Raw genomic sequence first — 25,957 nt, 5'->3', positions numbered from 1 at the left:
TCGCTGACACTTAAAAAGTCAGTGTTCAAATAAACTTAGATATAAGTTTTAGATATATCTTTTATAATCTTTTATCATTTTAATCTCAAAAGAACAGCGTGGACAGAGTTCACTTGTCATGATGCTGTGGATAATCCTGATGTTTAAAAAAAGAATATTGACAACATATATAATATCTCAAAAGATGTGTAACTGTTGTTTTTGCACAGCTTTTGTAGAGTTATAGACAACTCTCTCTGTCTGCCTTTGTTTCTTTTTGAGTGTTTTTCGTTTTTCAAAAAAAGAGAAAGCCCACGAGTGTTGGAAATGTGCTTCCTCCAAAGGGTGTCTGGAGTCTCACTTAAAGACAGCATGAGGAGCTTGGTCACCTGGGACGGGCTCAGAGTAGAGCTGCCACTCCTCCATATAGAAAGGAGACAGCTTAGGTGATTCAGGCATCTGACTAGAATGCCTCCTGGACGACTCCTAGGTGAGGAATTTCTGGCTTGGTAACACCTAGCTGTCTATAGACTGGACTGGAAACGCCTGGGTGTCTCTAAACTGACTTGGAAACGCCTAAATGTCTCTAAACTGACTTGGGAATGCGTCAGTGTCTCTAGACTGACCTGGGAATGCCTGGGTGGTAATGTCTTTGCTTAGACTGCTGCCCGTGGTACCTGAATCTGGATAGGTATTAAAATAATGGATTGATGGATGGCTGGATGAAAGTAAAACACCTGGCTTGAAGTACCTCTTCAGACTTTTACTAGTTTAGGCTAAAGCAGGCTGTAAGAATGACTTAAAACACTTTTTACTGTGATCCACCAAAGAAGAAGAAAGCTGAGATATCTCTGAGATATATAGCAGTATCCCAATACTGAAAATGCACAGCAGCATTATTTCAATTCCAGTTTGAGAGGCATAAAGGCAACAACAGCAATTTGTGCTTAAATAGGTGCCAGCTATTGTGTAAAGCATCGTGTAAAGACAGCGATGATGATTTTCTTTCTCCAGCAGGTGGAGCTGAAGCACAAAGAGATATACTTAAGCTCACCATCATTTTCAAAGCATGAGGAGAAAAACAAATGAACACATTGTCAGTAGTCTTCAGCTCAATTTCAAACCCAGAAAATCTAGACTTGTGGTCACCTGACCCTTGTCACTTGAATCTACACTGCACAAAAAATGCCCCTGCATGAAAACTGAATCATATGCTTAGTTTGCCATCATCACAATACACCTGCATCAATGTTCACTCAATACTCTTTTTGCAGACTAAATGTTTGAAGAAAAAAAAAAAATGAATGAATGCACTGATACAACAGAGTTAAAATGGAGAGAATTTACCAGCAGCACATCAAGGTATCACAGTTTGTCCAGTTCTATTTATATTAATTCAGTCTTAAAACAAAACACAATTAAATGACTAATTGTATAACATGTAGCACTTAAGCAGCACACCAGTACATTAAATGTAAACCACTTAAATCTTGTTAAAAGAAAACATATGAAATGCATAAGTGATAACAGTGACATCGTGCAGCAAACAAACTGAGTATAACAAAGGAAGCTGCCGACAGACCACACAGTGAAATGCAACAACGCTGCACAGGGCAGCAGTCAAATAACCATTAATAAGTTAGGAAGTTAAAACTGATCACAAGATAGAGTAGAAAATTACTGTGCACAAGTCTTAGGCACTAAACATTCTCGCAAATATAACTTATATAAAGTGCAGTAATGCATTTTTGGCGTGGCCAACTTTGAAACAGCAAGAACAGGAAAACTTTCACAGTTTTTCAAGCTTCTCAGCAGAAAGGCCGTTCCAAGCATCTCAGAGAAGTTGCCCCAGCTCTTTTGCAGCACCTCAGACGCATCTGCTGCAGGGCTCTTGTTCTTTATGTCTCTGGATTGCAGTCATGTTGCAGAATTTGCGTCCGTTCAGATACCACATCTAAGGTTCCTAAAACTTCTGCACTGCATCCCGTAATAATAATAATAATAATTATGCACTGTAACAAAGCACTGAGAAGCTGTAATCCAGCTCCAGCAGGTGGAACCTTAAAGATGATCTGATACACGTGTGTAATAACAGAAGCAGGGAACCGTTTTGTAGAACACTGAGCTGGATAAAATGAGGCACAATGGCCTTCTTTCATTCATTCAATCAAACATGGACACCAGCCAGTTTTCCTCATCACTATACTGATAATAACCCAACAGGCATGTGCCACATTGTTCCACCCCACATTTCTCTATATAGGAATGCGTGGAGAGACGGTGATGTGTATGGTGGAGAAAGCTGTGAGCTTACTGAACATGAATTCTGTGTTTGCACAGCAGTCGTAATGGTTAAAAAAGAGGAGAAAAAACCCACATCATATAAGCTTCTGTTCAGACAGAAGTACAAAGGTTTGATGTTAAAGACGCAATAAATGGACCAATGATGAAAGCACATCAATGCCATGCTTATTTACTATTATTATTATTATTATTGTTATCTGTCCCCCATTTTAACCACTTAAAGCTGGGATATGATCACAGGTGTGATAAGGTATCCCCATTTTTGTGTTATGTAAAACATATTTTGTGTTTTCTTCATTAGAATGCATTACACTTATTTCTGTGTTATAGTTTTATACATTTTTAAAACTGTAAATGAATACATGAATATATATTACATTGTTATTATTGTCATTTCTTTTTTTTTAGGTATTTGCTATATTATTTTGTTAGAAATTGTGTTTAAATTGTCTAAAACAGCCATGGCTTCATCCTTTGAGGATATGCATGGTCTGAGGCTGGTCTGACTTTATTATGTGTGTACGCATAAATTCAGGTCAGCATTAAGGAATCCAGCAGACATATGACTGAAGCGCAGCGTCTTCTGGTGTGCTTTGTGTAAGGTTTGTATGAAAGCATTTGCAACATTTCTACAAAAGCAAATTAACTGTAAGAATATATTAACATCTCGTTCCATCTTGTAAAAATTCAGACCAGCACAGATGATATACACTCTTTTAAACTTTCTGCTTCTCTTTAAAAACAGCACCATCCCTCTTCAGGAGGGCTACCTCGTTCTCCAGGGCACGGATCTTAGCCACCGTGCTCTCCTCCCTGCGATCCAGTTCTAAGATCTTTGCATGCAAACTCAAGATCTTCCTCCAGAGCTCATCTTTGTCAGTATCCGGTCTGCAGTACGAATGCTCAAAAACAGAAACCTTCTCTTCATCAGTGAGTCCACTCTCTGCTAAAAAACAGCCTGTGGTTTTGTCCTTGACCAGTTCCATGGGGACAAAGCTAAAAGCCTGACCCAGCACTGCCTGGAATGCATCTCCATCCATGTTTGCCCCTGCATCAGAGAATGAACCTGGCTCACAGCACAATACAGTCACAGTGGACTCGGCCTGCTCTTCAGAACAGAGTTCCCTGCTTGGAGACTGTGCTGCCGTTTCACCATCAAGTGGTTTCTCACAAGCACCAGTCTGTATCTCAGAACGTTCTAAATGAGAGTCCAACACTGCAGGTTCAAATACCATCTCTGTGCGTTCCCCAGACATATTGTTTATCACTGCTGACTGGGACTTTCTGCCTGTTTTGCTCAAAATGAGTGGCCTTTTTTTACTGGCAGGAGAGTCGAATGTTGCAAGCTCAGGATCACCGAGTGAAATGTTGGTTTTAGCCTTGAGGCTTCTTTTCAGGTTTGTCGTTTTCTTCTCATCGTCCTGGAATAAAAGATAAAAGGTCTTCATTAATGGGAATTAACAGAAAATCAACAAGTTTTGGCGCAACAAACGCGTGGTAAGAAACTGCTTAAATCCTTGCCTGCACTCTCTTCGTCACCACTCTTGTACCCTGTCTCTTGTTTTGATTGGTTGACCCCAGGTATTTAAACTCACCTGCCTTCACTACCTCTTTTCCTTGCAGTCACTGTTATAACATAGTACTAATATATACAAATATATATATAAATACAGGCTTAACTCCACAAGACTACGCTTTATACTCAAAGTTTAAGAAGTTATTAAGAAGCTAAAATTGTATTCTGAGCTTGATGTTTTCTAGATACATACATCTTCACTAGAAGGAAAAATGGTGGGGATGGCTGTATTCTTCAGGTACCGGATTCCCCATCGAATATCGAAGCAGTCCGCTGTAAAGTGCTCACTGCACAGATACTGATGTCGACTAGGGGTCCACTGCTCCCTCTTCATGTTGCTCACCCATTTCTGAAGCCTGGACTTGTCTTGCAAAGGAAACCTTTGAGAGATAGACCGATAATAGAGAGCTTTAACTCTAAGCACTGGAGTGTGATTTGGATCAGCCCAACACTACCCTCGTGTCATTACAAGCAAGCACTATGATATACTTAGATGACATCCTTTTTGCACCTCCTGCAAGTGACATCTTTCACCAATTAAGCCAAGCAACACGTTACAGATTAACTAAAACAACAAAAACATACGGGTAGAAGCTGATTCTCTTGCTGTCTTGTCTTGATGCAGTCCCCCCACGGTTTCTGCAAACTCTCACAGCGCAGTAGCGTGGCATATCTGTAGACAGACTACATGAAAACACATCGGCGAGACCCGTTCGAGGATACAATTAGAAAAAAAGAAAAAAAAAAAACCCACACACCAGCTCGTAGATGATTATATCCGGTTTGTGGCCCTCGTAACGGAAGTGACGTGTACAGCATTTATTTTCTTTTTTACTGGCTCTTTCACGTCATCACTTATTAGACATATTTGCATCGAAATTAAGATTCCCTATGAGGATATAACTTTTTTAAATAAAATTATTATTTTCATTATTTGTATTAAATAAAAACCTACAAAATAATAACGCACGCGCTAAATAAAAAATGTACCGATGGCAAAACCTGTATAGGTCTTACGGCATTTGTCTATAAAGTACAATCGACGTTTTAATCTTTGAAATCTTTCATTTAAATTTACTATTGACTTTCAATGCTTCCGTTTTCCCCAACCCTCGGATTATTTAAGTATTCTAATTCTGCTAAATCGATTACGTCAAAATTGAATAGAAAAGCAAAGGCGGAAAAGATAAGCAGATTATTTTCTTGCGTTACCTATACCTACGTTCCGCCCTGGCCTTAAATCTTCCACGTGCGCATATTTTCCACCAATCACAACGGTCTGAATCACTGTGTTCGGAAACCCACCAATGGCGTTGCGAGTCGTGGTGTTACGGCTCAGGAATGCAGCTAGACAACAACTGTTAGCTTTCGTTTCACATCAGCTGAGCTGGAACCTCCGGCGATTAACACCAGTATCCCCAGGTTGTTTGTTACCTTGTATACAGGTAAGCTCTCAGTTTTAACTTAGCTACTTTAACTTAGCTGCCGCCGGTGGCTCTTTATAGGGTATAATTTACAAGCTTTTAAAAGGTCAAACTAGTTACTCCTCTTTTCCAGTAAAAGTTGTCATTTTTCTTGTTTGCGACGCCTTCTGCCTTCAGACTCGCTCGAAAGTTAATAACTGCTTGTATCGTTTGACAAAACGGTAACAATTTTATCCTTTTAAGGCTTCAGAAGTGTTTCAGAATTGTGTGAAACATTTTTAACACAGTTGTCTAAATGCTGTTCTCACAGACGGAAAGGTGTCTAAACCACCAGTATGGCCACAGCGCAGTCGACGTTGCTGCTAGCAGTGCATATTCTGCTCATCTCAGAGTTCATTCTGGCCAAAAGGGACTACTACGACATACTAGGGGTGCCGAGAGATGCTACCGAGCGGCAGATCAAGAAGGCCTTCCACAAGCTGGCCCTGAAGTACCATCCTGACCGAAACAAGGGGCCAGACGCTGAAGCCAAGTTCAGAGAAATAGCAGAGGGTAAGTTACACATTATGTCAGTCTGTATTGTTGGGAAAGAGTCCTCATACAGTTGATCTAGAGACCTAAAAGCAAAATAGTTGCTACTTAAAAGTTTTTTTTTTTTTTAAGGATTCTGATGTTAGAGTGGACTTAAAGGGGAGGATCTGCCCCAGCAGTCGCACCTTTCCTTGTTTTTGTTGACGTAATTGCACACTATGGTAACGGCTAAAGGGTTACACGCCCCATTCTGTGCTTTTTGTAACTTATTTCCTAATGAATTTAATCTTATATATATATTTGTGTCCTCCAGCATATGAAACCTTATCGGATGATAAGAAGAGGCAAGAGTATGACCAGTTTGGACATAGTGCTTCATCAGGGGAGGGCCAGAGAGGAGGAGACTACGACTTTAACCAGCACTTCAAGTCATTCAACTTTGATGACATTTTCAAAGACTTTGACTCTTTTGGTCAACATCAACAACAACAACACCACCAACACCACTTTCACTCCCACTCTAATTCCCACCACAAGAGACACTTTGACAGCCACTTCCAGGCTCATCGAGAGGCCATGAATGGGCACAGGAGGCAGTTTCAGCAGGGCAGCTTTGGCGGAGGACTATTTGATGATATGTTTGAGGACTTGGAGAAGATGTTTTCCTTTCACACGCACAGCTCCAGGACTGAGAACAGATTTCAGGGCTCAGGGAAGCAACACTGCAGGACAGTGACGCAGCGTAGGGGGAACATGGTGACCACCTTCACTGACTGCTCTTAAGACAGGCTGGATAGTGGGGGGGGGGGTTCTTTGTGGTTTTTGAAATTGAAAGCTAATTTATCACTTGGTGAAACAGAGTGGCTTTGTGTGGCTTTTTGTAATTGCATGTAATTTCCTGTATGAACAAATATCTAAGCTAGCCTGAAAAATGGCTGCTTCCAAGCAATAACTCATTCATATTATTATTATTATAGCATAGTAATAAGTCTTAAGATCAGTCAGATACCTCCCTATCACCTCGCTTTCCAGGTTCGTTATGTTTACAATCTGATTCTCAGGCATGGCCTATGCTTAGTTTAAAAAGAGTACTTTTCTCTTGAGCAGTGAAGCAATTAGATGCGTTAGAATTCACATTTGTGAAAATGGGAAACCATAACTCTGCAGCTATATAGGCCATATTTTATTTTATCTCATCAATAGAAACCTTTTTCTCATCCAAAACCAAGACTTGCAGGTTTTGCACATTTGGTTTCCTGACAACCCCCTTTTTTTTTCTTTATTTTGGTGAAAGGATACATTAACAATAAATTCTTCTAACTGCATTTGTGGATGCACTACATTCACCTGGAATGTGTACAGTTTGGCCATTATCAACTGTTACCTCGTTTAGGTTTTTTTTTGGTTGTTGTTGTTTTTTTTCCTCTTCCAACAGAGTGGCATCTACCTTTTACTCAGTCAGGGTTGGAAATTAACATCAGTCCTATGACAAAAACTGGCAGACTTGGCCACAGGCAAAGTCGGCGGAGGTGTTTGCATGCGTGATTGCTTGGCTGTTTGTTTGTTTGTTTTTTGTTTGTTTGTTGTTTTGTTTTTTCATTTGGACCAGCTATCACAAAAACCACCCAGGCTCATCTGCCAGTCAAACTGAGTGGTCTGACAAGTTAAGATTCCCTAAACTGATCATAATGTGCAATATTTAGCACCTTTGCTCTTCATGTTGCCTATCTTCTATAGACCGTGCTGTGTAAATGTCATTGTCTAATGTCTGCACTTTGAATGCGTGCGTGAGTGTCTTGAATATCAATTGGTTGCAAAATGTTTGGAGAATGAATAAAAAAATATATATTAGAGGAAAGTTTGTGCTTGTGTTTAACTGAATTGGGAAAGGAGGGAGGCAGTAATGCACTTGTGTAATTGGTCTTTGTTATTAATGTGCTTTATTGTTTATGATTGTATTCTGATTATAAAATATGAATTATATTTGCATGTGAAGCACACACCAATGCAAATGTAGAATAAGTTCCGTGTCATGTGGTCTCATGAGATGAGATGCAACTAAAAGGAGAAGCTGCTTGATGTGTGAAGCCACAAAGTGCAAGTTGCTGCACTGGCTTCTGCACACTGTTTTACATGCATACGTGTTATACAGTCTCAGATAAACAGACTGTATCAGTTTTGTACAGTAAGTGAGAGATCCACTCAAGGATATTTACATAACACAACACAACTGCACATTGGATGATTCTTATGTGAAACTTAATAGTTGATTTGACTGAAAGACAGTTTTTCACGCTCTTTTTAAGGGTTCAAATGCATGGATCATAACCCACCCCCCAATTTTACTTATTTGGGTCACCCAGTTACCAAAATACACAAGTAACCCACTTTCAGTTTTGCCAGCATTTTACCTGATAAGCAATTCTTGCCTACTTCCAGTAGAGGTCATACTTTCTTAAAGCAGGAAAAGTGTTTTGAGCGCAATCTGCAACATTCATTGGCTTATCAGGTGACACAGAGGCAACCTTGACAAAAATAACAACATGGTGGGTTAGAAACCTAGGTAATGCTTTTTATTAAAATTCGGGCTATAATGCATTACAAGAAGGGTGAACCGTTCCTTTGATCGTATACTCATAGGGGTCTTTTGAAACACTCTTTGTCTGCTCCCTCACCCAGTTCTAATTTTCCATGGGAGACCCTACCAGGGTGCAAAATCTCTCTGACAGCATAGCTCCTGGGATCTCTGGGACACACAAACCCCTCCACCACGATAAGGCAGCGATTCACAGAGGGGTATCTGTAACACCTATACACTCAATACAATACTTTTATTAAACACTTTTAAATAAAGTCAAAGTTTGAATTTCTCTCATAATCCACTGAGAGACTATATTTTCAAAAAAATCTGCTGTTGTCAAAATACTTATGACTCTAACTGCATCTCCTCTCCTTAAATCCCCTCCCTGTTTTATCTTTCAATCTTGAAATCTAAAGTTGGCTTAATTACATATTTTTACCCACTGTTTATCCAGCACAGCAATAAATAACATAATTATTTCATTTCATGAAATGGCAAACCATTTTCCTACAATTTCTCTATGTCATTTAGTGGGTTTTCCTCAAGTACAAAGCAAAAGCTTAACTTAATTGCTGTACCTGAGAAACAAACATAGCAGGAGGGTTAAAGCATTAAAACCGAATGCTCATGAGATCCAACCACAAGATAATAAAATAAAATATTAAAAACAACAAGAGAGAAAGTAGAAGAAAAAAGACTGTGGCATAGCAATCCCCTTAACGTCTCCATTTGAAAAAAAAGAATGAAGTGAGCATGTGTATTAGCAGAGAGCTCTGTGGTGATAAGGTTGGCTAATAAGTAATAAACACTGGTTAACAAGTAATCCTGATGGCCATCATATTTTTCATAAATTTGAATAAGGTTAGAGATCCAGCACACCATGGTCTTGCAAATCTGCAGCGTCACAGAGCTAGCATGACACTGCAGATTTCTTTATAAAGCTCTAATAAAGCATTTGTTATCTTGTCTTTTATGACAACACACATATAACACTGTGATACAAATGAGGTAACTGGTTTGGTTAAATTGTAGGGCAGGCTCTGCTAGTTGGGCATGAAGCCATCTCACATTAAATACATATTATTTTTTTATGCAAAATACTCAAGCGTTTAATATCTATTTCAGAGATGGTATTTCCCTTTCGATGTAAGTGGCCTCCTTGACTCCTACAAATACTTCCTTACTATACTTAGGTACAAATTTCCGGTAAAGGTAGTTGTTTTTCCCGACCACTTTTACTCCCTACATGTTTTAACAAATATCTGTGCTTTCTTCTCCTTACATTTTCAAAACAGACTCATTACTTTAGCTTTAATGCATTTGAGGGAAGTTTTGTCAGTGCCAGCTTTCAGGCATCAAAGCGATTTGAGACTAAACTGTAACATGAAAGGCAGTCCTGTTCGTGTATTAATCTTCTTTCTTTCTTTCTTTCTTTCTTTCTTTCTTTCTTTCTTTCTTTCTTTCTTTCTTTCTTTCTTTCTTTCTTTCTTTCTTTCTTTCTTTCTTTCTTTCTTTCTTTCTTTCTTTCTTCCTTTCCTTCTTTCTTGCTTGCTTGACACAACACCAGAATGACTGCAGGTGTCTATAAGTTGCGGTACTTCAGGATCTAGCTAGCCTTACTGAAGAGGAGCAAACATAAAGGGAGTGGCTTAAAAAAAGTGGCAGGTAGTTTCAAATGCAAGGTATCTATCAGCCTAACAAACATCAGCAAACACAAACTGTTTGTGGGCAGTTTGTCACACAGTGTGTTGCTAGCTAAAGGTCCAGTTGCTGTATTTCACAGGAGAGAAAAGAAAGAGGGCTAACTTTACTCAGAGATGGAGAAAGATAAGAAAGACATGAGAGAAAGAAGAGAGATTGGATTTAAATGTAAGGACTGTTTAGTGGTATTTGATAAACTGTAAATGTAAAGCTTACATGTAATTCCTCATGTTTTTAAATCAGATATTCGGTCTGTACATTCAACATTATGTTTTTTTCATATTGTGAAATGTGCTGTAAAACAAATCGAGGTAGACTAACTGCTATTTAAAAGCTGCATGAAAATAAACAGGTTAGTGCAGGATAAACAGGTTAATTCGCTGTACTGTGATGGTTCTAAAGTAAAGAACAATGTGTGACTGGTGCCCAGTGACTGTCGTTCATGGTCAGAGTAAGGTTGCATCAAGTGTAGCAGACATTCATATGAACCTCAGCTGATGATGCTTAGATTCATTGACTGAATTGCACCTTCATACCAAATTTATACCATCTAGAAAAAAGGCAGCAGAAACAATGCTTGCTGTCAGTGGAGGATGGAATCAGCAGGACAACTCATGAAATATCTGCTGACATCTGGTTTAATTACGTTGTGTAAATCCACAAAGAGCAGCAGGTCAGCTGATCACAGCCTGTACACTAGTCTGAAAGTCTCCTGAAGTTCTCAATAGAAATTATTGTCAGTTATGATTTTTTTCCCCCTCCACACTCAGCGATTACAACCAATTTTAGGGTTCCCCCACCTGCTGAATCCCACTTTACTGTACACATTTTCCTGTTTTGAGGCAAAGTCATCCTCTACAATGTAGGCAACAGAAAATAGATATATTTTCCTTTTTTTCCCTTCAGATTCAAGCTGAGTATAATTAGAATTTTAAAAAAGTTAGACTGAACGTTTGTATTCCCATCTATTAATATTATTTTATCATTATGTTAATATAACACAATAATATAACACAAGGTTCATATAGCTTTGCACACAAATAGAAACATCCTCCAAAGAGCTACTTTTTACTTTCTTACTTTGAGTGCATTTCAGAGCTTGTACAGTTCTATTTTTACTTAAGTAAAGAATTTGACTCAGTACTTCAACTTTTACTGGAGTAGTTTTTAACAGTAGTATCTGTACTTCTACATAAGCACAGAATATCTGTAGTTTTGCCAACTCGGCTTGTTCATGGAAATCAAAACCACCTTTTTTGAAATCCGGAAACGGGAGAAAAACCCCACCAAACTCCGTGCTCCCAGCGTCTGACGAAAAGCCACAGACTGAGCAGCAGGTATATTCTTGCCTCACCATCCGTCCGTGGTGAGTCAATTCAAGTAGGTACTAATGCAAAGGGTCACTGAGCAGTGACAAAATTTTCTCACAATAATCTTTCTGGTTTAGCAAAACTGTGCACTTACCCTTGTCTGCTGGACGGATGGTATTGCTGTTCTCATTATTAAGCGATGTGAATGCTTTCTTCTCCTCCTCCTGCATTGCTGTATCATCACCGCAACCTTTGCATTGCTGGGACAGGCCGAAACCTTCATCTGTAGTTGCTCTGCTTCCACATCTGCAATGTTGTTATTTTGAATTGCTGTTTCTGTGACTGTGATCAGTTCCACTAGCGGGATTTGTCTTGGTGTCACAGCAAAGTTCAACCCTTTTGCTTTGCTTGGGTGAGTTGTCTGTCAGATAAAATTTTCACCCACTTGCTCACATCTTCGGTGTGGCCGCTGAGGACACACACATATTTTTCTGGTATTCTTTATGGCATCAATTTCAGCAATGTCCTGAAAACATTCCTCAGAAATTTTGGTCCATATTGACATGATATCATCGCACAATTGCTGCAGATTTGTCTGTGCGATTTGTCTTGTTCCACCACATTCAAAAGGTAATCGAGTAGATTTCGATCTGGTGCTTTGGAAAGAAAACCTTGGGCCTAACTTTTATCTCCTTGAAGGAAGTTTGGTGTAAAAGAGAAGTCATAATCAAAATCAGTTTGAAAACAAAAAATTGTGAAAATATATATACATAGATTGTGTCTACATTTTTAACGCAACTGATAAAAACATACATATTATCAGGATAATAATGGATTGCATTTATATATATCCTTCCACTATTCATTCACTCTCACACACTGCTGGAGGCAGCTACAGTTGTAGCCACAGCTGCCCTGGAGCAGACTGACAGAAGCGAGGCTGCCATATCGTGCCATCGGCGCTTCTGGCCAACACCAGTAGGCGGTAGGTGAAGTGTCTTGCCCAAGGACACAACGACCAGAACAAAGAGCCCAGGGATCGAACCGGTGACCTTCCGGTTACATAACATAGTTATTCTTTTGGAATTCAGCTAAACAGGGTCAAGCACCCATTAGGAACAGTTTGTTCTTATGCATAAGAACAAACTGTTCCTGACAAAGAGGAGGACTGTATATCTATATTAACTCTAATGAGCAGAGAAACGTTTTTAAAGTTTTTATCATTAACGTTGTGATCTTTGTGAGAACATCTGCATTTAGACATATTTCCATTTTGACATGTCACGTTTAACATATCATTGAATCTGCAGCTGTAGTTTTCAGTGTGTTGCTGAAGTAATATTCACTGCATGATTCAGCATTTTGTTCTGAGAACAGAGTGCTGAATCACATGTTATCTTTTGCCTTCTGAAGATAACATGCACCAACATCTCAATAAACGCACTTATATTTACAACGTCTTCACCTTGACAGAACAGGCCTTTAGTCAACAAAAAGTTACTGCTTCACTATCCTACTGCTGTAAACCCAACTCAGTCAGAAAAAGAAAATTTTTCTTTTGTGTGTGTTTCCCACTAGTTTATAGTAAGTGAGTTCTGACAGATTTTTGGTCTTGGGAGCATATATTTTGAAAGGCTTTCCTAACCTTGGTTTGCTGAATAAACCCTGCAGCAATCTTCCGCTGAAGCTTTTTAATTAACACACGTTGCTGTCTCTTCTCCTCCGCGTCCTGTGTTCAAAGATTATTTTTGAGGGGGGATTAATTCATTCAGACTGACCTAAAATCGCAAGCCGTGCTAATAGAAACTTTATCAAATTGCATAATCTTATTTACAATACTTTGCGTTCCTGTGATGGTTGTATACTAACTTTTCACTTTCCTGTAAACTCTTGACACAACTGAGACTGCTTACTGCCTCGATTCTGACAAGTTTACAGCACTGTATATGGTTGTGAACGTTATAGTGACTATACACTAATTGATGTCACAGACATGTTTTTTGTAAACTCTAGAGGAGTCATCTATTGCTGCATCGTTGTAAGAGGTATCAATGGTAAGTGTCAATTAAAAAATTTCATTTTACTTTGTCTGCGGATTTATGTTTACACATATAAGAGGTTACCAATTTAAAGTGAGATGCAGTCAAATGTCAGTTTCAGTAACACAATAATTTTGTTTGCAGCTTTTCAGAATTATGCTCAGACTGAATAAAGACATTACTTTCAAATTTTCCACATTATCCAAATTGTGGAAATTATAGAACTACCCGTTAAAAAATTTTATGTACACCTAACAGAATATTTCTGCACTGTGTGTAAGAAAAGCGGGGCCCATTGAAAGCCTTCCTATTTCACTGATATTATGATTATGTAAGAGACGGTCTCCTCCTACTACTAGAGAGAGTATATAGTAGCATGAGTCAGCACATTCAAACAGTGAGTGTTCCGACTAGGTTGAGAACGTTACTTCAAAGCTACTAAGATGATACCTGCTGTTACACTTAACAATGGAGCAAAGATGCCAATAGTGGGTCTGGGCACCTGGAGGGTAAGTCTTAGATTTTTTTGTTTTAAACTAGCTCTGTGGGAGACTGCTAATCTGTCCATGCTCACCCTACTTTTCAATGAATATTTCTGCTACTCTCATTATTTTTCACTGGTTTCACTCGTCTATGTTATCTGTACTATTTATATTTAATTTGTTTTTATATAACAAATTCCCTATCTTGCTGATAGAGTCTGGTTACAAAAGAAACCAAAGTAACATGTTATTTACATAGTGCAACTAAAGTAAAATAAACTGGATTGTAGAGGCTAATCCTACGTGACGCGATGTCACTGGTATGCATGAATGAATTAAACAGTCCAATAACTCCAGCAGTACTTATCTTGTCCTTTTTGGTCTTTATTCCAACATCATTTTACCATAACAGCGCAGCGGTCACAAACTGCTTGCCTTCTTGCGATTCACACTTGCTTTATTCATTCCATGTTTTTCTATCACCTTACCTGTGCAGTCAGAACCAGGAAAAGTGACTGAGGCCGTGAAAGTCGCCATAAGTTGTGGCTACAGACACATAGATGGCGCTTATGTGTATCAGAATGAAGAAGAAGTTGGAGCTGGAATCCATGCAATGATTGATCAAGGAGTGGTAAAGAGGGAAGACCTATTCATTGTGAGCAAGGTGAGCTTTAGAGAGAGCCAATAAAAATGTGTATAAACCATTTTATTATCTCAGGTTGTCTTCCAAAGCAGTGGCTTTGGAAGACAACCTGAGGCATGTGGCTTTCCACACCATGGTGATCCCTTTACATGAAAGATCCCCAGCTGAGATGGGATAAAGACACAAGCTAGTGAATTCCTAGTGCTGGTTCCAAGGGTCGGTGGAAGGGTTGTGTCAGGAAGGGTATCTAAGCTGAATCAAAAGCAACCACTCTGGAAATAAAGGAGCAGCTAAGCAGCAGTACCTTTATAGTAGTTATGTTGTTAGTTGCATAAGGAAATAATGAGGGTACAATGGTCATACTATAACATGTTTACAGCGTTGGGGGAAATGAGACACCTTGTTTGTAAAACTCCTGCTTATTTTTCCTAGTTATGGTGCACCTTTCACCTTCCATCTCTGGTGAGAACAGCTTGTGAGAAGACTCTCAAGGACCTGAAGCTGGACTACCTGGATCTTTACCTCATGCATTTCCCAATGGGGACCAAGGTCTGGAAACTTCTGTCCAGTCCTTACAATACAGTTAACTTTCTCTAAAATCTCTGTGATATAATAGTGTTTATAATGAACTGCAATTCATTATTATCAGGATGTCCAAAACACTCGCTGAAAAGCCTTCAGCTAATCCAAAATGCTGCCGCAAGAGTCCTGACAGGGACTAGAACGAGAGAGCATATTTCTCCTGTTTTGGCTTCCCTTCATTGGCTTCCTGTTAAATCCAGAATTGAATTCAAAATCCTGCTCCTCACATACAAGGTCTTAAATAATCAGGCCCCATCTTATCTTAATGACCTTGTAGTACCATATCACCCTATTAGAGCACTTTGCTCTCGCTCTGCAGAACTACTTGTTGTTCCTAGAGTATTTAAAAGTAGAATGGGAGGCAGAGCCTTCAGTTTTCAGGCCCCTCTTCTGTGGAACCAGCTTCCAGACAGACACTATCTCTACTTTCAAGATTAGGCTTAAAACTTTCCTTTTTGCTAAAGCATATAGTTAGGGCTGGACCAGGTGACCCTGAATCCTCCCTTAGTTATGCTGCAATAGACGTAGGCTGCCGGGGATTCCCATGATGCATTGAGTTTTTCCTTTCCAGTCACCTTTCTCACTCACTATGTGTTAATAGACCTCTCTGCATTGAATCATATCTGTTGTTAACCTCTGTCTCTCTTCCACAGCATGTCTTTTATCCTGTCTTCCTTCTCTCACCCCAACCGGTCGCAGCAGATGGCCGCCCCTCCCTGAGCCTGGTTCTGCCGGAGGTTTCTTCCTGTTAAAAGGGAGTTTTTCCTTCCCACTGTCGCCAAAGTGCTTGCTCATAGGGGGTCATATGATTGTTGGGTTTTTCTCATACGAAGCGCCTTGAGGCGACTTTTGTTGTGATTTGGCGCTATATAAATAAAATAAAATTGAATTGTATTATCAGACTGAACTATGCAGTCTAAATTTAATACTGTCTTGAACACATCTTTTGGCCACTGCAGCCAGGAGATGATCTTTTTCCTGTGGATGAGAATGGGCAGGTTATTTCTGACAACAGCAACTTCTTGGACACTTGGGAGGTAATATAAATGACTTATTGCACAGTGATAATCCCGTGGACTTGCTGACAACCAAATTAAAATATGCTGTGCTAAAACCAGTTTATGATTTATCTTAAAGGCCATGGAAAAGCTGGTGGATGCTGGTTTGGTCAAAGCTATCGGCATTTCCAACTTCAACAAAGACCAGATTGAAGCCATACTTAACAAGCCTGGCCTCAAGCACAAGCCTGCCAACCACCAGGTAGATTTTGCAAAATTGTTTTTTATTTATTTTGAATTCTGGAGGCATGCACTGTTAAAAGATGAAATGAAAATAAAAATAAAACAAAGTCCCCGAAATGTGGTTGTTTTCTTAGATTGAGTGCCACCCATATCTGACTCAAGAGAAGATGATCAACTACTGCCACTCAAAAGGCATCACAGTGACAGCATACAGTCCTCTAGGCTCCCCTGACAGACCCTGGTAAGAGGATGTACAATCTATTGTAAACAAAGCTAATGTAGGAGTATAATCAGCTTTACTTCTCGAGGATATTAACAGTGTCACATTGTTTTTCTTGTCCTCTTCTACTAAAGGGCTTCATCTGATGAACCCTCGCTGCTGGAGGAACCTAAGATCAAGGCCATTGCTCAAAAGTACAAGAAAACTCCAGCACAGGTACTGAGGAATTACACAAGTCAGGAATTTTGAAATTTGATTTTCTAAATGAGACATCTCATGTTGGGTAAAAGGTCAGATATCAGACAGTAGGATCACGAGTGTGCAGCACAACCAGAGAACAACGAGATGCAGTATTTAACTAATATTGAATATCTTAGTTATTGGCTGCATGTTGTCTCCCATGGAAAACCAAAACCTGTGTGCTTACAGTTATGCAATGCAACATTTCAAAAGTTAAATTACTGACGTCAGCAAGAAGAAAATCAATACTGTCATGTGGTGGATTAGAAGGCTTATTAAAAAAATATTTAAATCATGGGAAAGTTAAATAATACTGAACTGAATGACCACTGCTCGTTTGAACCATATCCCCAGGTTCTGATTAGGTTCCACATCGAAAGAAATGTGGTTGTCATTCCAAAGTCAGTAACACCCCATCGTGTCAAGGAGAACTTCCAGGTACAGTAATCATAAATATTCATGAGCAGATTTTGTTTTTAGTCTTTTTTAGCTAATATAGTGTATTCACACTGAGCAGTTATCATATTTAGATTTATTTGTGTAGAAATCTGCATTGTTGGGGGGAATTTAGGTCATGGACTTATGCAAAAATTTGTGTTTTTCTATGTTCTCATTTGGATTTTCATTATACGTGTTGGGTTCCATAGAGCAGCTCATATAGTTTGTGCAGGTTATAAGTTATTTTCGGTTCTTTCTTTTTCAGCTGTTTGACTTCAAGTTGAGCAAAGATGACATGAAGGACATCCTCAGCTTGAATAAGGACTGGAGAGGCTTCACATTACAGTGGTGAGTAAAAATAAAGGAAGATTAAGGGTAAAGGGGATACAGAAAAAATAAAGACGTGGCATTATTCTAAAATAAACTGTGCTATCAATTAATGGCTATTTCTTGTCTTCTCTTTCCAGGGCTTCAAAACACAAAGACTTTCCCCTTAATGCAGAATACTAAGTTAATATGGTTCACCATGCCTTGTTTATATCAGTTTTGCTTGAATGTTTCCTCCAGAATTTAAAAATAAATCAATAAAATGAACAATGCAACTTGTGTGGCTTTGTTAAAAATCCTGTTAGGACATTTGTGTTTGCATTGGATGAATGTGAGTTCAGCTGCTTTTTAAGCCACAGTGAGGGTTTTGGAATGAGAGAGGCATTTCAGTGAAAATGTCAAATAGTTCTGCCAGAACTAATTTACAGTTTGTAAATGCATCATGTTGTAATCCATGTAATTAAAATTATGGATGAAAAGGCACAAAATAAGCCAGTAATTAAACTGTAGATCTACCAGTACAAAAAACCCAGCATCTTCTTGTTGACATGATTAAAAAAAAACAACAACAAACATTTGTCCTTTCATACCTATATGGTATTAATTTTTTTTTCTTAGGAGAAAGGGGGAAAAAAAGCACCTTACTTTTGGGAGCTTGGGGGACTTTGTTGGTAAATCAATCATCATCATCTCTTATTGTGTCAGACACTACTACCTTATGTAGGACTTTGGGAGGAAACCACTGGCAGGTGTGGCTTTTACATGTGGGTACCTTAATAAGATCTAAAAGCACATATCACATTGGATGCCTGACCCCTGACCTAATCCTGGGGTGCACTCATCCTCACTGCCAGAAGGGATGATCATAACTGTCCAATCAGTCTTTTCTCCCATTAAAATATATAGTGTCCATTTTCTGTAAGTTAGTACAAGTTCATTGTGGTGCATAGTTTGACTACGTGTATATCCCATAACTCAGTCATCTCGAAACATTAGAGGCACTAATGATTAAATGATCAGCTGGCATTAAATGCTGAAGTTGCCTGATAATAAGATGAAAATTTAAATCACGTGCCCTAAGAAGAGAATCCTAACTGTATACCGTTGCTCTGAGGGAATAAATAAACTTGTTTTAATTTTACCAGTTGCTGGTGCTTTGGTTCCTGAAAGGATTGCTTCACCCTTGGGTGAAAGGTCAAATCCCCTTCTATTCCTTATTTTATCAGACATTGATGTCTTTTGTGTTACTGCATTTTAAAATAAATACATAATTTAAAAAAAATGAAAAGACAGTGTAATAAGAAAATATGCAGTTTGCTGCCCAAGAGCAACAAGATGACAGCACCCTGCTGACATGACAGAAACCTCTACAACTATATGCCCTGAATGTTAAACATGTTGCCTGTGGGCCAAGAGTGTTTAATTCATAAATCATTCATAAGACAAACTATTTTTTAAAAGACCAAAAAGGTACTGCTACTTCTGTGTGGTGATGCAATGATAGCATCACTTTATGGGAGTGAACAGATTCACGAAATACAATAGTGTAGCCAACTTTCATAAACTCTTTTATGAAGTTTTTATTCTTTTTGTAGATCCAATTTGAGCTGTACATTTTACAGTTCCTCATTGTGCTTCTTTTTATTTATACTAGTGCTGCCAGCGTTAATCTCACTAACATGACGTTAACGCCATAACCGCATTAACACGGCAAATCTCCGTTAACGTTAAATAAACCTGAATTGAATACAATAAATCTCTGCTTGGGCTGGTCCTTCCTTCTTATTTTTAAATATAATTATTTTATTCTCTTCCACGGGACTTTATTAAACTAGCAACAACTGAAGCAGGATTTCTAGTCCCACAAATGTACCTATCCGTGTACAATTTTCAGTCACACAGGGGGAGAAGAGCTCTAACAAGCGTGCTGCAGGGTAGTCTTCGAAGATCCTGACTGTATGTCGCTGGAAGTGGATGACTTATGTGACTGGCTATTGACAGCTGGTTGACAAGTGCGCCGGAATACGGAACACAGGGGTTCATGGGAAACGGAGAACAGTAAATAAACTTCAAAGATCATAAAACAAAGCATGAAAAGCACAGACAATGGCAGGAGTAAGACTTTTAATTGTTTTTAAACACTCAGTTTAACGTCAGCTCTTTGTATCCTACAACTTCGCTCTTTTCTACGGCCGGCTCGCAGAACAGCAACAACACAAGAAAGAGTGGCCTACAGACCGGTTGTAGCACATAACTTGTACACTGCCTCCATCTGACAATAGATTTCACTGCAGATAGATGGGCAGACCCTAGTGTGGAGTGAACGCGCTCGCTTTGCTCGACAATAAAACGAGCATGAGAAGCAAAAGCCACACCATTATAACACAGTAATACACAGTAATACAAAGCACCAAATACTGTATGGCATGACTCTAAGGCAACATGTGCTTCACAGAGATAAGTTTATAAATTCGCCATTTTTTTGCCTCTGTCAGGGACTGCAGGTTTCACGTTTAATGCAAATTAAATCAAATTTTCTATATAAATGAAATACATTTTTAAAAATTGTTGGACATGAAAGCTTAAAGGTAGTTAAGATTGCTCTTGCATGTGACACTACTAGACATGAAAAACTACAAACTAAATGACATTGTAAAGTCTATGTTTTATTCTCTTCAGTAACTTAACAAATACATTTACTTCACCCCAAGGCTCAATGCCAATATGCCACTACAGGAGTGCAAAATCCAAAACACAATTATATGTTATAATAACCCAAAGATCAAATTAAGCATCAAGTTGTCTTTGGAGTGTGTGTATAAACTTTAGTGGTAACACAGGAAGCAGGTGTTTTTTTACCTGAGAAATGTAAAAGGAGTCAAAGCTACAGCAGGGTCATTCCATGAAAAAAATAAAATAAATAAAAAAAAATAAAAATCAGTGTTTCCACCTAACCCCTCATGTCAACTGACTTCTTTTGTACAATAACTTTCACGTGCTTGAGTGTGAAGTGGGAACTTTTTTCCAGATTTGATTGATTTTATATGCAATAACCCAACAGCATAAACACATAAAGAAGAGGAAAGTAAGCAATAACAAAGACCCAGCGTTAACATGTGGAAACTTTCCAGTTTTCCTCTCAGAATTCAGCGTTGAATGGAAAGTCCTTGTGCTTTGTGGCACTACAAAGAGAGAGAGGGAGAAAAGAAAAAAATGAAATTCAAGTCATGACTCCCTGTTATCCAACTCACAACTCTTTGTTTAAAGCGCACACAATTATCCTGTCTCACCATTGCATTGGACAGACTCTCCAGTTCCTATTAAATCCCAGTATAGTCTTCATTTCCTCCTCAGTTAATTCAAAGTCAAACACCTGCAAATGTGTATAAAATATAAGAATAATGACCCAATCAAAAGAAGTTTAAGTAACAAAATGGAAGGATAATCAATCTCCCCAGCTAAAGACCTGGAAATTCTCTTGAATGCGCTGCGGTGTGATTGACTTAGGGATCACAATCACATTTCTCTGGACGTGGAAGCGGATCAGAACCTGGAAATAAAAGAATTCAGGCTATTAACGTGATAAGGTGATTACGCTCAATATAATGTTCCAGAGTACAACAGGCAGATTGATTTTACTTTTTTCTCTTGGATAGAAGTTACTCAAAATAAAATAGAATATATCAGTGGCATGTTCTGCCCAGAAGGACAGCTGTACCTGAGCAGGTGTCTTCTTGTGTTTCTCAGCAATGACTTTAATGTTGGGATCCTCCAGGAGTGAGGGATCTTCTGGTTTAGCCCTGCATTTTCAATACATGTTCAATAAGATTTTCTCTGTGTACAAAATAGTGTATTCTGTAAAAAAATAAATAAATGAGACCCTGGTCTCATTGGCTTGTTACTTAATATCAAACTCGTGACAACATATGCCACAGAGAGAAAGAGGAACAAGAGTCATGAGTTGAAACTCGCTAAAGGGATATAATACGCTGAACAGTATTGATAAATATTATAAAGGGAATCAACCAATGTGAGTGTGGAGTATTTGGTCACTTTTCAAGGCCTGTTGAAGTCATTTTGAGGCAAACATATTTGCCATGCCTACTGACCATGGTCTGTCAGGGGATCCCAGGGGGCTGTAAGCTGTCACAGAGATACCCTGGGAGTGGCAGTAGTTGATCAGCTTGTCCTGGGTCAAGTATGGGTGGCACTCCACCTAGTGGGAAAAATGAGAAGCAAATAAGAGTGATAAATCTATGCATGTATCATTTCACTGAACCCCTTCAAAACAGGCACATATTATTATTATTATTATTATTTATTATTATTACCACTTTAGTATTTCCATTAAATGACTGAAGAAAAGAGAAGGAAAAACAGCTTCACTTAAAAATTCTGCATTGAATGTCTTGTCAAAGGACTAATATTTGTATATAAAGACTCTTAGCATGGTTAAATGAAGTATTTTAGTACTGGCCTAGAAGAAGATACAAGACCATAAGCCTTCAGAGTCTGCTGGATCCATTTGGCATCATTTTCAGTGATAAATTTCCTGATAAGCAGCTATAGCACTGCTGTGCTCTGATGACAAAAAGGAAAAGAATTGTGCTTTAATCTAATATAAGACACAACGTGACGTTGATGGTAAACCATGATTCTGAGAACAAACAAAAATATAAGGTCACCTCAACTAATTGGCCCAGCCTGAGGGGAAACTGCTGCGGCCCATCATGAACTAACAAGACATTTATTTCTCAGGCCTCACAGGAGGAGACAGATAATGCTATTACGGCCTCTTGCCCTTTAAGAACAGCAAGCATGAAACATTAATGTTTTCTTGTTCCTTCATAGCCCTGAGTATTTAACTTTCACAACAGCTAACTCCAACAACAAACAGAAACGGTTATTTTATACAATACAAATCATTTAGCATACCTGGTTGTTGGCAGGCTTGTATTTGAGGCCCGGCTTGTTGAGAATGGCTTCAATCTGCTCCTTTTTGAAATTGGAGATCCCAATAGCTTTGACCAAACCAGCATCTACCAGCTCTTCCATTCCCTGAGAACATTTGGGATAAAAAAAATAAACACAAGGACTTTGGTGCACAAGGACTTTTGGTGTGAGCACGCATGATATGCAATGATATAAAACCCTTTTTTCCTTCAAGATGATGATTTTGTCTGAAAAATTAAAAACAGATTAAAAAAATAAATAAAAGTAACTAATCAGAATTACAGACAAGTAACCACTGAAGCAGAAAAGATATTTTCATTAATAATGAAATTATTAATGGCTACAGAAAAAAAAGAAAGTTGGAAGTAGTGGAGGCCTATTTCTTGTAATTACCTCAGTATATCTGCAGAATTGTTTTTTTTTCTCTCTTCCCATATTTTTTCACTGTTTGATAACTGTGGTGGTTTCCTCGGCCATAACTTTGTCCTCAATGAAAATCCCACAAGTTCTCAGTTGGGTTCATTTCAGGACTCTGGACTAGTCATTTCATTATTTCATTTTTGTCAACGTCAAGGAAGTGGTTTACCCATTGTGCAGCGTGACAAGGAGAACTGTCTTGCATAAAAAATGCTGACTGATTGGAAGCAGATGGGACTGAGGAAATAATGTGCCAATGAAGACATTTCTGATAAATGTTAGTGCCGTGTATCTGTATAACATGACCATCTTTTCCCTTAAACCACGATCCTTCCTGATCCAAAATGACTGACCCTGTCACACATTCTCGGTGCAGTTTTTCCTGGTTTGACACGCAACGCAATTTCTTACCTCCACAAAACAAAATGAAGTCTGCCATTGTCACTAAAGTGATATACTTTGACCTCTGTAATCCTCACACCATACACAAAATTATTAGCACAGCACTATAAGTATGGCAAAGTGTAATCTATCCCACACAGTCTTATTAACTTACCTCCCATGTCTCCAGGAAGCTGGTGTTATCACTGATGCTTTGTCCTGTACTGTCCAAAGGAAAAAGCTCATCACCTGCCTGTAACATGACAAAGGATTATATGCCACTAAACAAGATGAGGGCAGCAAAGAGTTAAAATATTTTTATGTTTAAAACAAAAGTGGTCCTACCTTAAAACCCATGGGCCAGTGCACTAAATAGAGATCTAGGTAGTCCAGTTTAAGATCACTGAGAGTCTTCTCACAACCCTTCCGAACCAAGGACTTTTCATGAAAAGTACACCACAGCTGGGAAATGAAAGCACACATAAGCACTGCTCATCAATTTAGTATAAAATCTTAAAAACAAACAAACAAACAAACAAAAAAAGGTACTTTTTGCACCAATAGCTCACCTTGCTTACAATAAAAAGATCCTCTCTTTTGACCACACCATCCTTGATTATAGTGTGGATACCTTCACCCACCTCTACCTCATTCTGGTAGACGTAGGCACCATCGATGTGCCTGTAACCTGCAGAAATGGCTGCTTTCACTGCCTCGGCAACTTTGCCAGGTGGAGACTAACAAACAAGAGATGGTTAGCTGTTGTGGTACTTCACCCTGGCAGTTAAAAGAATCATTTAGACTGCTGTACCAAAACATCATGGTAGACTTATACATGGACCTGTTGTCTCTATGCAGATAACATTTTGCACACTTCACAAAATGTAACTTAGAAAACACGAGTTCCAGTTCCTGATTTTGTCTTGTTGGGAAAGGACCACTAAATAGGTTACATCTACACTGCCCTTGTCTCGTGTCCTCTTCACATATACCTTTCGTCCAGTGATGCTATAGTCTAACTGTTTTCCTAATGTTAATTGCTACTTTTTCCATTATACCCACTTAGCTAAAAGCAACATCTGGGGGACAAATTCAATTTCCATCCTTTATTTAAGAAGGAAAGGTCAATACATTTAATATTCATTAAATGTACCCCGCCTTTCGCCCTATGACAGCTGGGATAGGCTCCAGCGCCCCCCGCGACCCTGAAAAGGAGAAGCGGTAGCGAATGGATGGATGGATGGATGGATGGATATATATATCTAAAAGGAGAATACAGCGATCTCAGCTTTCAAGTACACTAAACTTGCTGCCCTTACTGTTTACACAAGCAGGGTAAATGTATCAGCTGTGTTTCAGCAGCAGTTACGTAGCACGACTTGTAACAAATCCTTAAACTACTCTTGATTCTGCGCACTGAATAACAGTGAAGCAAACGTGGGGCATTAGAGGACTGCCCCAGCTTCGCACAGACTTTGTCATGGTTCTAGAAACTCGGCCAAGGTTGGCTCCACTCCCAAAGGTGGGGTCCTAAAGTGAAAATAATGTCGAGCAGTAATTTCTGTAGACGGTATATGCAATTTACCTCGAAATGTCGAAAGATAATACGATAGAAACTTGTTTTAAACGGCCATTATTCGTCCTCCAACCATATTTTCTGTTGGCATGTTAGCCTACATAAAAGGCTAACTACAAACTTGTGCAAAGTCGGACGGCATAATAAATGAAAGCAGACGCACCTTCCACGTCCCCAGTCCCAAAATGGGCATTTGTGCACCGGTGTTGAGTTTCACTGAAGTTGCCATTTCTGTAGTGAACGAGCAGAACCTGAATGTGGTTGAAAGCAGACGACGAGCGAGAGCAAATGCCAAGTGCACCGCAGAGAGCTAGTAGATCGCTAGCATCGTCGATCGATCGATTAATGATGTCTTTTAATTCTTTTCTGCAGGATGTGCTACAGGCGGCAGTCGCACGCACCTTCCAGTGTATTTACTGATAAGCAGCATCATTTTACATTGATTGACATTTTTTTTAAAGGGAAGCTCAAGTACCTTTACAATCGTAAGTAACTTAGAAATAAATATTAATAAAATACTGAAGGACTATGGATAATGCTCCAGAAAATACTGACCTAAAAACAAACAAACAATAAAACATGTAGTACAGTGCAAAAATCTCATACTACCCCTCATTTCTTTATATTTTGCTAGGAAAATGGGAACAAGCATAGATGAAAATGAAACAAAAAGACAGTTTGTACAATTCTAACAGTCAGCATGTGGTATCACCACCTTTATTTTTTTTAATGCAGACTGAACTTTTTCAAGCAAGCGTTTCTGGTAGTTTTTTTAAGTAGTCTTCAGAAATTATTTCAGTTAGTCTCCAATAGCCGGAGAATTTAGTTTTTAGGCCTGCAACTTGTGCTCAATAAAGGACACACTGCACACCACACCAAGATATGTAGAGTTTTTGGGTAACACGAATCACCTTGTTTCTGCAGAAATACATTTTAAGATGACCTTTATTAGTCCCACAGGTGGGACTAATAAAACTAATTTTTGGGGTATTTTTTAATAGATTTAACTAAA

At 38.8% G+C, this 25,957-nt stretch overlaps 4 protein-coding genes across 6 annotated transcripts; 2 read left to right on the top strand and 2 right to left on the bottom strand.

Annotated features, from left to right (window-relative positions):
- Positions 1–1,980: 1,980 nt before the first annotated feature.
- LOC308399875 (THAP domain-containing protein 5-like) lies at positions 1,981–5,040 on the bottom strand. Its single transcript, XM_080887284.1, has 3 exons — positions 4,445–5,040; positions 4,053–4,239; positions 1,981–3,704 (listed from the first exon to the last, which is right to left on the bottom strand). Exons 1-3 carry the CDS (start codon positions 4,528–4,530, stop codon positions 3,000–3,002), a joined length of 978 nt encoding a protein of 325 aa, XP_080743410.1. The 5' UTR covers positions 4,531–5,040; the 3' UTR covers positions 1,981–2,999.
- A 138-nt stretch (positions 5,041–5,178) lies between these two features.
- LOC308399900 (dnaJ homolog subfamily B member 9-like) lies at positions 5,179–7,690 on the top strand. Its single transcript, XM_080887317.1, has 3 exons — positions 5,179–5,304; positions 5,594–5,835; positions 6,128–7,690. The coding sequence occupies exons 2-3, from the start codon at positions 5,619–5,621 to the stop codon at positions 6,595–6,597; spliced, it is 687 nt and encodes a 228-aa protein (XP_080743443.1). The 5' UTR covers positions 5,179–5,304; positions 5,594–5,618; the 3' UTR covers positions 6,598–7,690.
- A 6,151-nt stretch (positions 7,691–13,841) lies between these two features.
- Positions 13,842–18,121, top strand: LOC308399902 (aldo-keto reductase family 1 member B1-like). The gene is made up of 10 exons (XM_080887318.1): positions 13,842–13,954; positions 14,424–14,591; positions 15,003–15,119; positions 16,112–16,189; positions 16,290–16,412; positions 16,528–16,634; positions 16,748–16,829; positions 17,208–17,291; positions 17,557–17,639; positions 17,759–18,121. Exons 1-10 carry the CDS (start codon positions 13,889–13,891, stop codon positions 17,799–17,801), a joined length of 951 nt encoding a protein of 316 aa, XP_080743444.1. The 5' UTR covers positions 13,842–13,888; the 3' UTR covers positions 17,802–18,121.
- Positions 18,122–19,727: 1,606 nt separating this feature from the next.
- Positions 19,728–25,269, bottom strand: LOC308400305 (aldo-keto reductase family 1 member B1-like). Of its 3 annotated transcripts, XM_080887938.1 has the most exons (10): positions 25,109–25,269; positions 23,939–24,106; positions 23,715–23,831; positions 23,545–23,622; positions 22,554–22,676; positions 21,728–21,834; positions 21,337–21,418; positions 21,085–21,168; positions 20,909–20,991; positions 19,728–20,800 (listed from the first exon to the last, which is right to left on the bottom strand). In XM_080887938.1, the coding sequence occupies exons 1-10, from the start codon at positions 25,172–25,174 to the stop codon at positions 20,758–20,760; spliced, it is 951 nt and encodes a 316-aa protein (XP_080744064.1). In that variant the 5' UTR covers positions 25,175–25,269; the 3' UTR covers positions 19,728–20,757. The 3 variants fall into 3 exon arrangements, with proteins under 3 accessions (XP_080744064.1, XP_080744065.1, XP_080744066.1); XM_080887939.1 differs by lacking the exon at positions 23,939–24,106; XM_080887940.1 differs by lacking the exon at positions 25,109–25,269 and having other exon boundaries at positions 23,715–23,857; positions 23,939–24,077.
- Between the last annotated feature and the right edge of the window lie 688 nt (positions 25,270–25,957).

This window comes from Rhamphochromis sp. 'chilingali', assembly GCF_963969265.1.
Source record: "Rhamphochromis sp. 'chilingali' genome assembly, chromosome: 7".
NCBI lineage: Eukaryota > Metazoa > Chordata > Actinopteri > Cichliformes > Cichlidae > Rhamphochromis > Rhamphochromis sp. 'chilingali'.
Note: the sequence above shows the minus strand (reverse complement) of the source record. Positions and strands in the feature narration are given on the sequence as shown.

What these genes read in the sequence shown, in the direction of transcription:
- LOC308400305 (XM_080887938.1), bottom strand. Translation starts at nt 25,174, where the DNA reads ATGGCAACTTCAGTGAAACTCAACACCGGTGCACAAATGCCCATTTTG. An exon ending in TGGGACTGGGGACGTGGAAG is followed by an intron (nt 24,107 to 25,108) that starts GTGCGTCTGCTT and finishes CTTGTTTGTTAG; the next exon opens with TCTCCACCTGGCAAAGTTGC. An exon ending in AGAGTCTGTCCAATGCAATG is followed by an intron (nt 20,801 to 20,908) that starts GTGAGACAGGAT and finishes CTCTCTTTGTAG; the next exon opens with TGCCACAAAGCACAAGGACT.
- LOC308399902 (XM_080887318.1), top strand. Translation starts at nt 13,889, where the DNA reads ATGATACCTGCTGTTACACTTAACAATGGAGCAAAGATGCCAATAGTG. An exon ending in TGGGTCTGGGCACCTGGAGG is followed by an intron (nt 13,955 to 14,423) that starts GTAAGTCTTAGA and finishes TTACCTGTGCAG; the next exon opens with TCAGAACCAGGAAAAGTGAC. An exon ending in GGCTCCCCTGACAGACCCTG is followed by an intron (nt 16,635 to 16,747) that starts GTAAGAGGATGT and finishes CTTCTACTAAAG; the next exon opens with GGCTTCATCTGATGAACCCT.
- LOC308399875 (XM_080887284.1), bottom strand. Translation starts at nt 4,530, where the DNA reads ATGCCACGCTACTGCGCTGTGAGAGTTTGCAGAAACCGTGGGGGGACT. An exon ending in AAGAGAATCAGCTTCTACCC is followed by an intron (nt 4,240 to 4,444) that starts GTATGTTTTTGT and finishes TATCTCTCAAAG; the next exon opens with GTTTCCTTTGCAAGACAAGT. An exon ending in TTTTTCCTTCTAGTGAAGAT is followed by an intron (nt 3,705 to 4,052) that starts GTATGTATCTAG and finishes CTTTTATTCCAG; the next exon opens with GACGATGAGAAGAAAACGAC.
- LOC308399900 (XM_080887317.1), top strand. Translation starts at nt 5,619, where the DNA reads ATGGCCACAGCGCAGTCGACGTTGCTGCTAGCAGTGCATATTCTGCTC. An exon ending in GTTCAGAGAAATAGCAGAGG is followed by an intron (nt 5,836 to 6,127) that starts GTAAGTTACACA and finishes TGTGTCCTCCAG; the next exon opens with CATATGAAACCTTATCGGAT.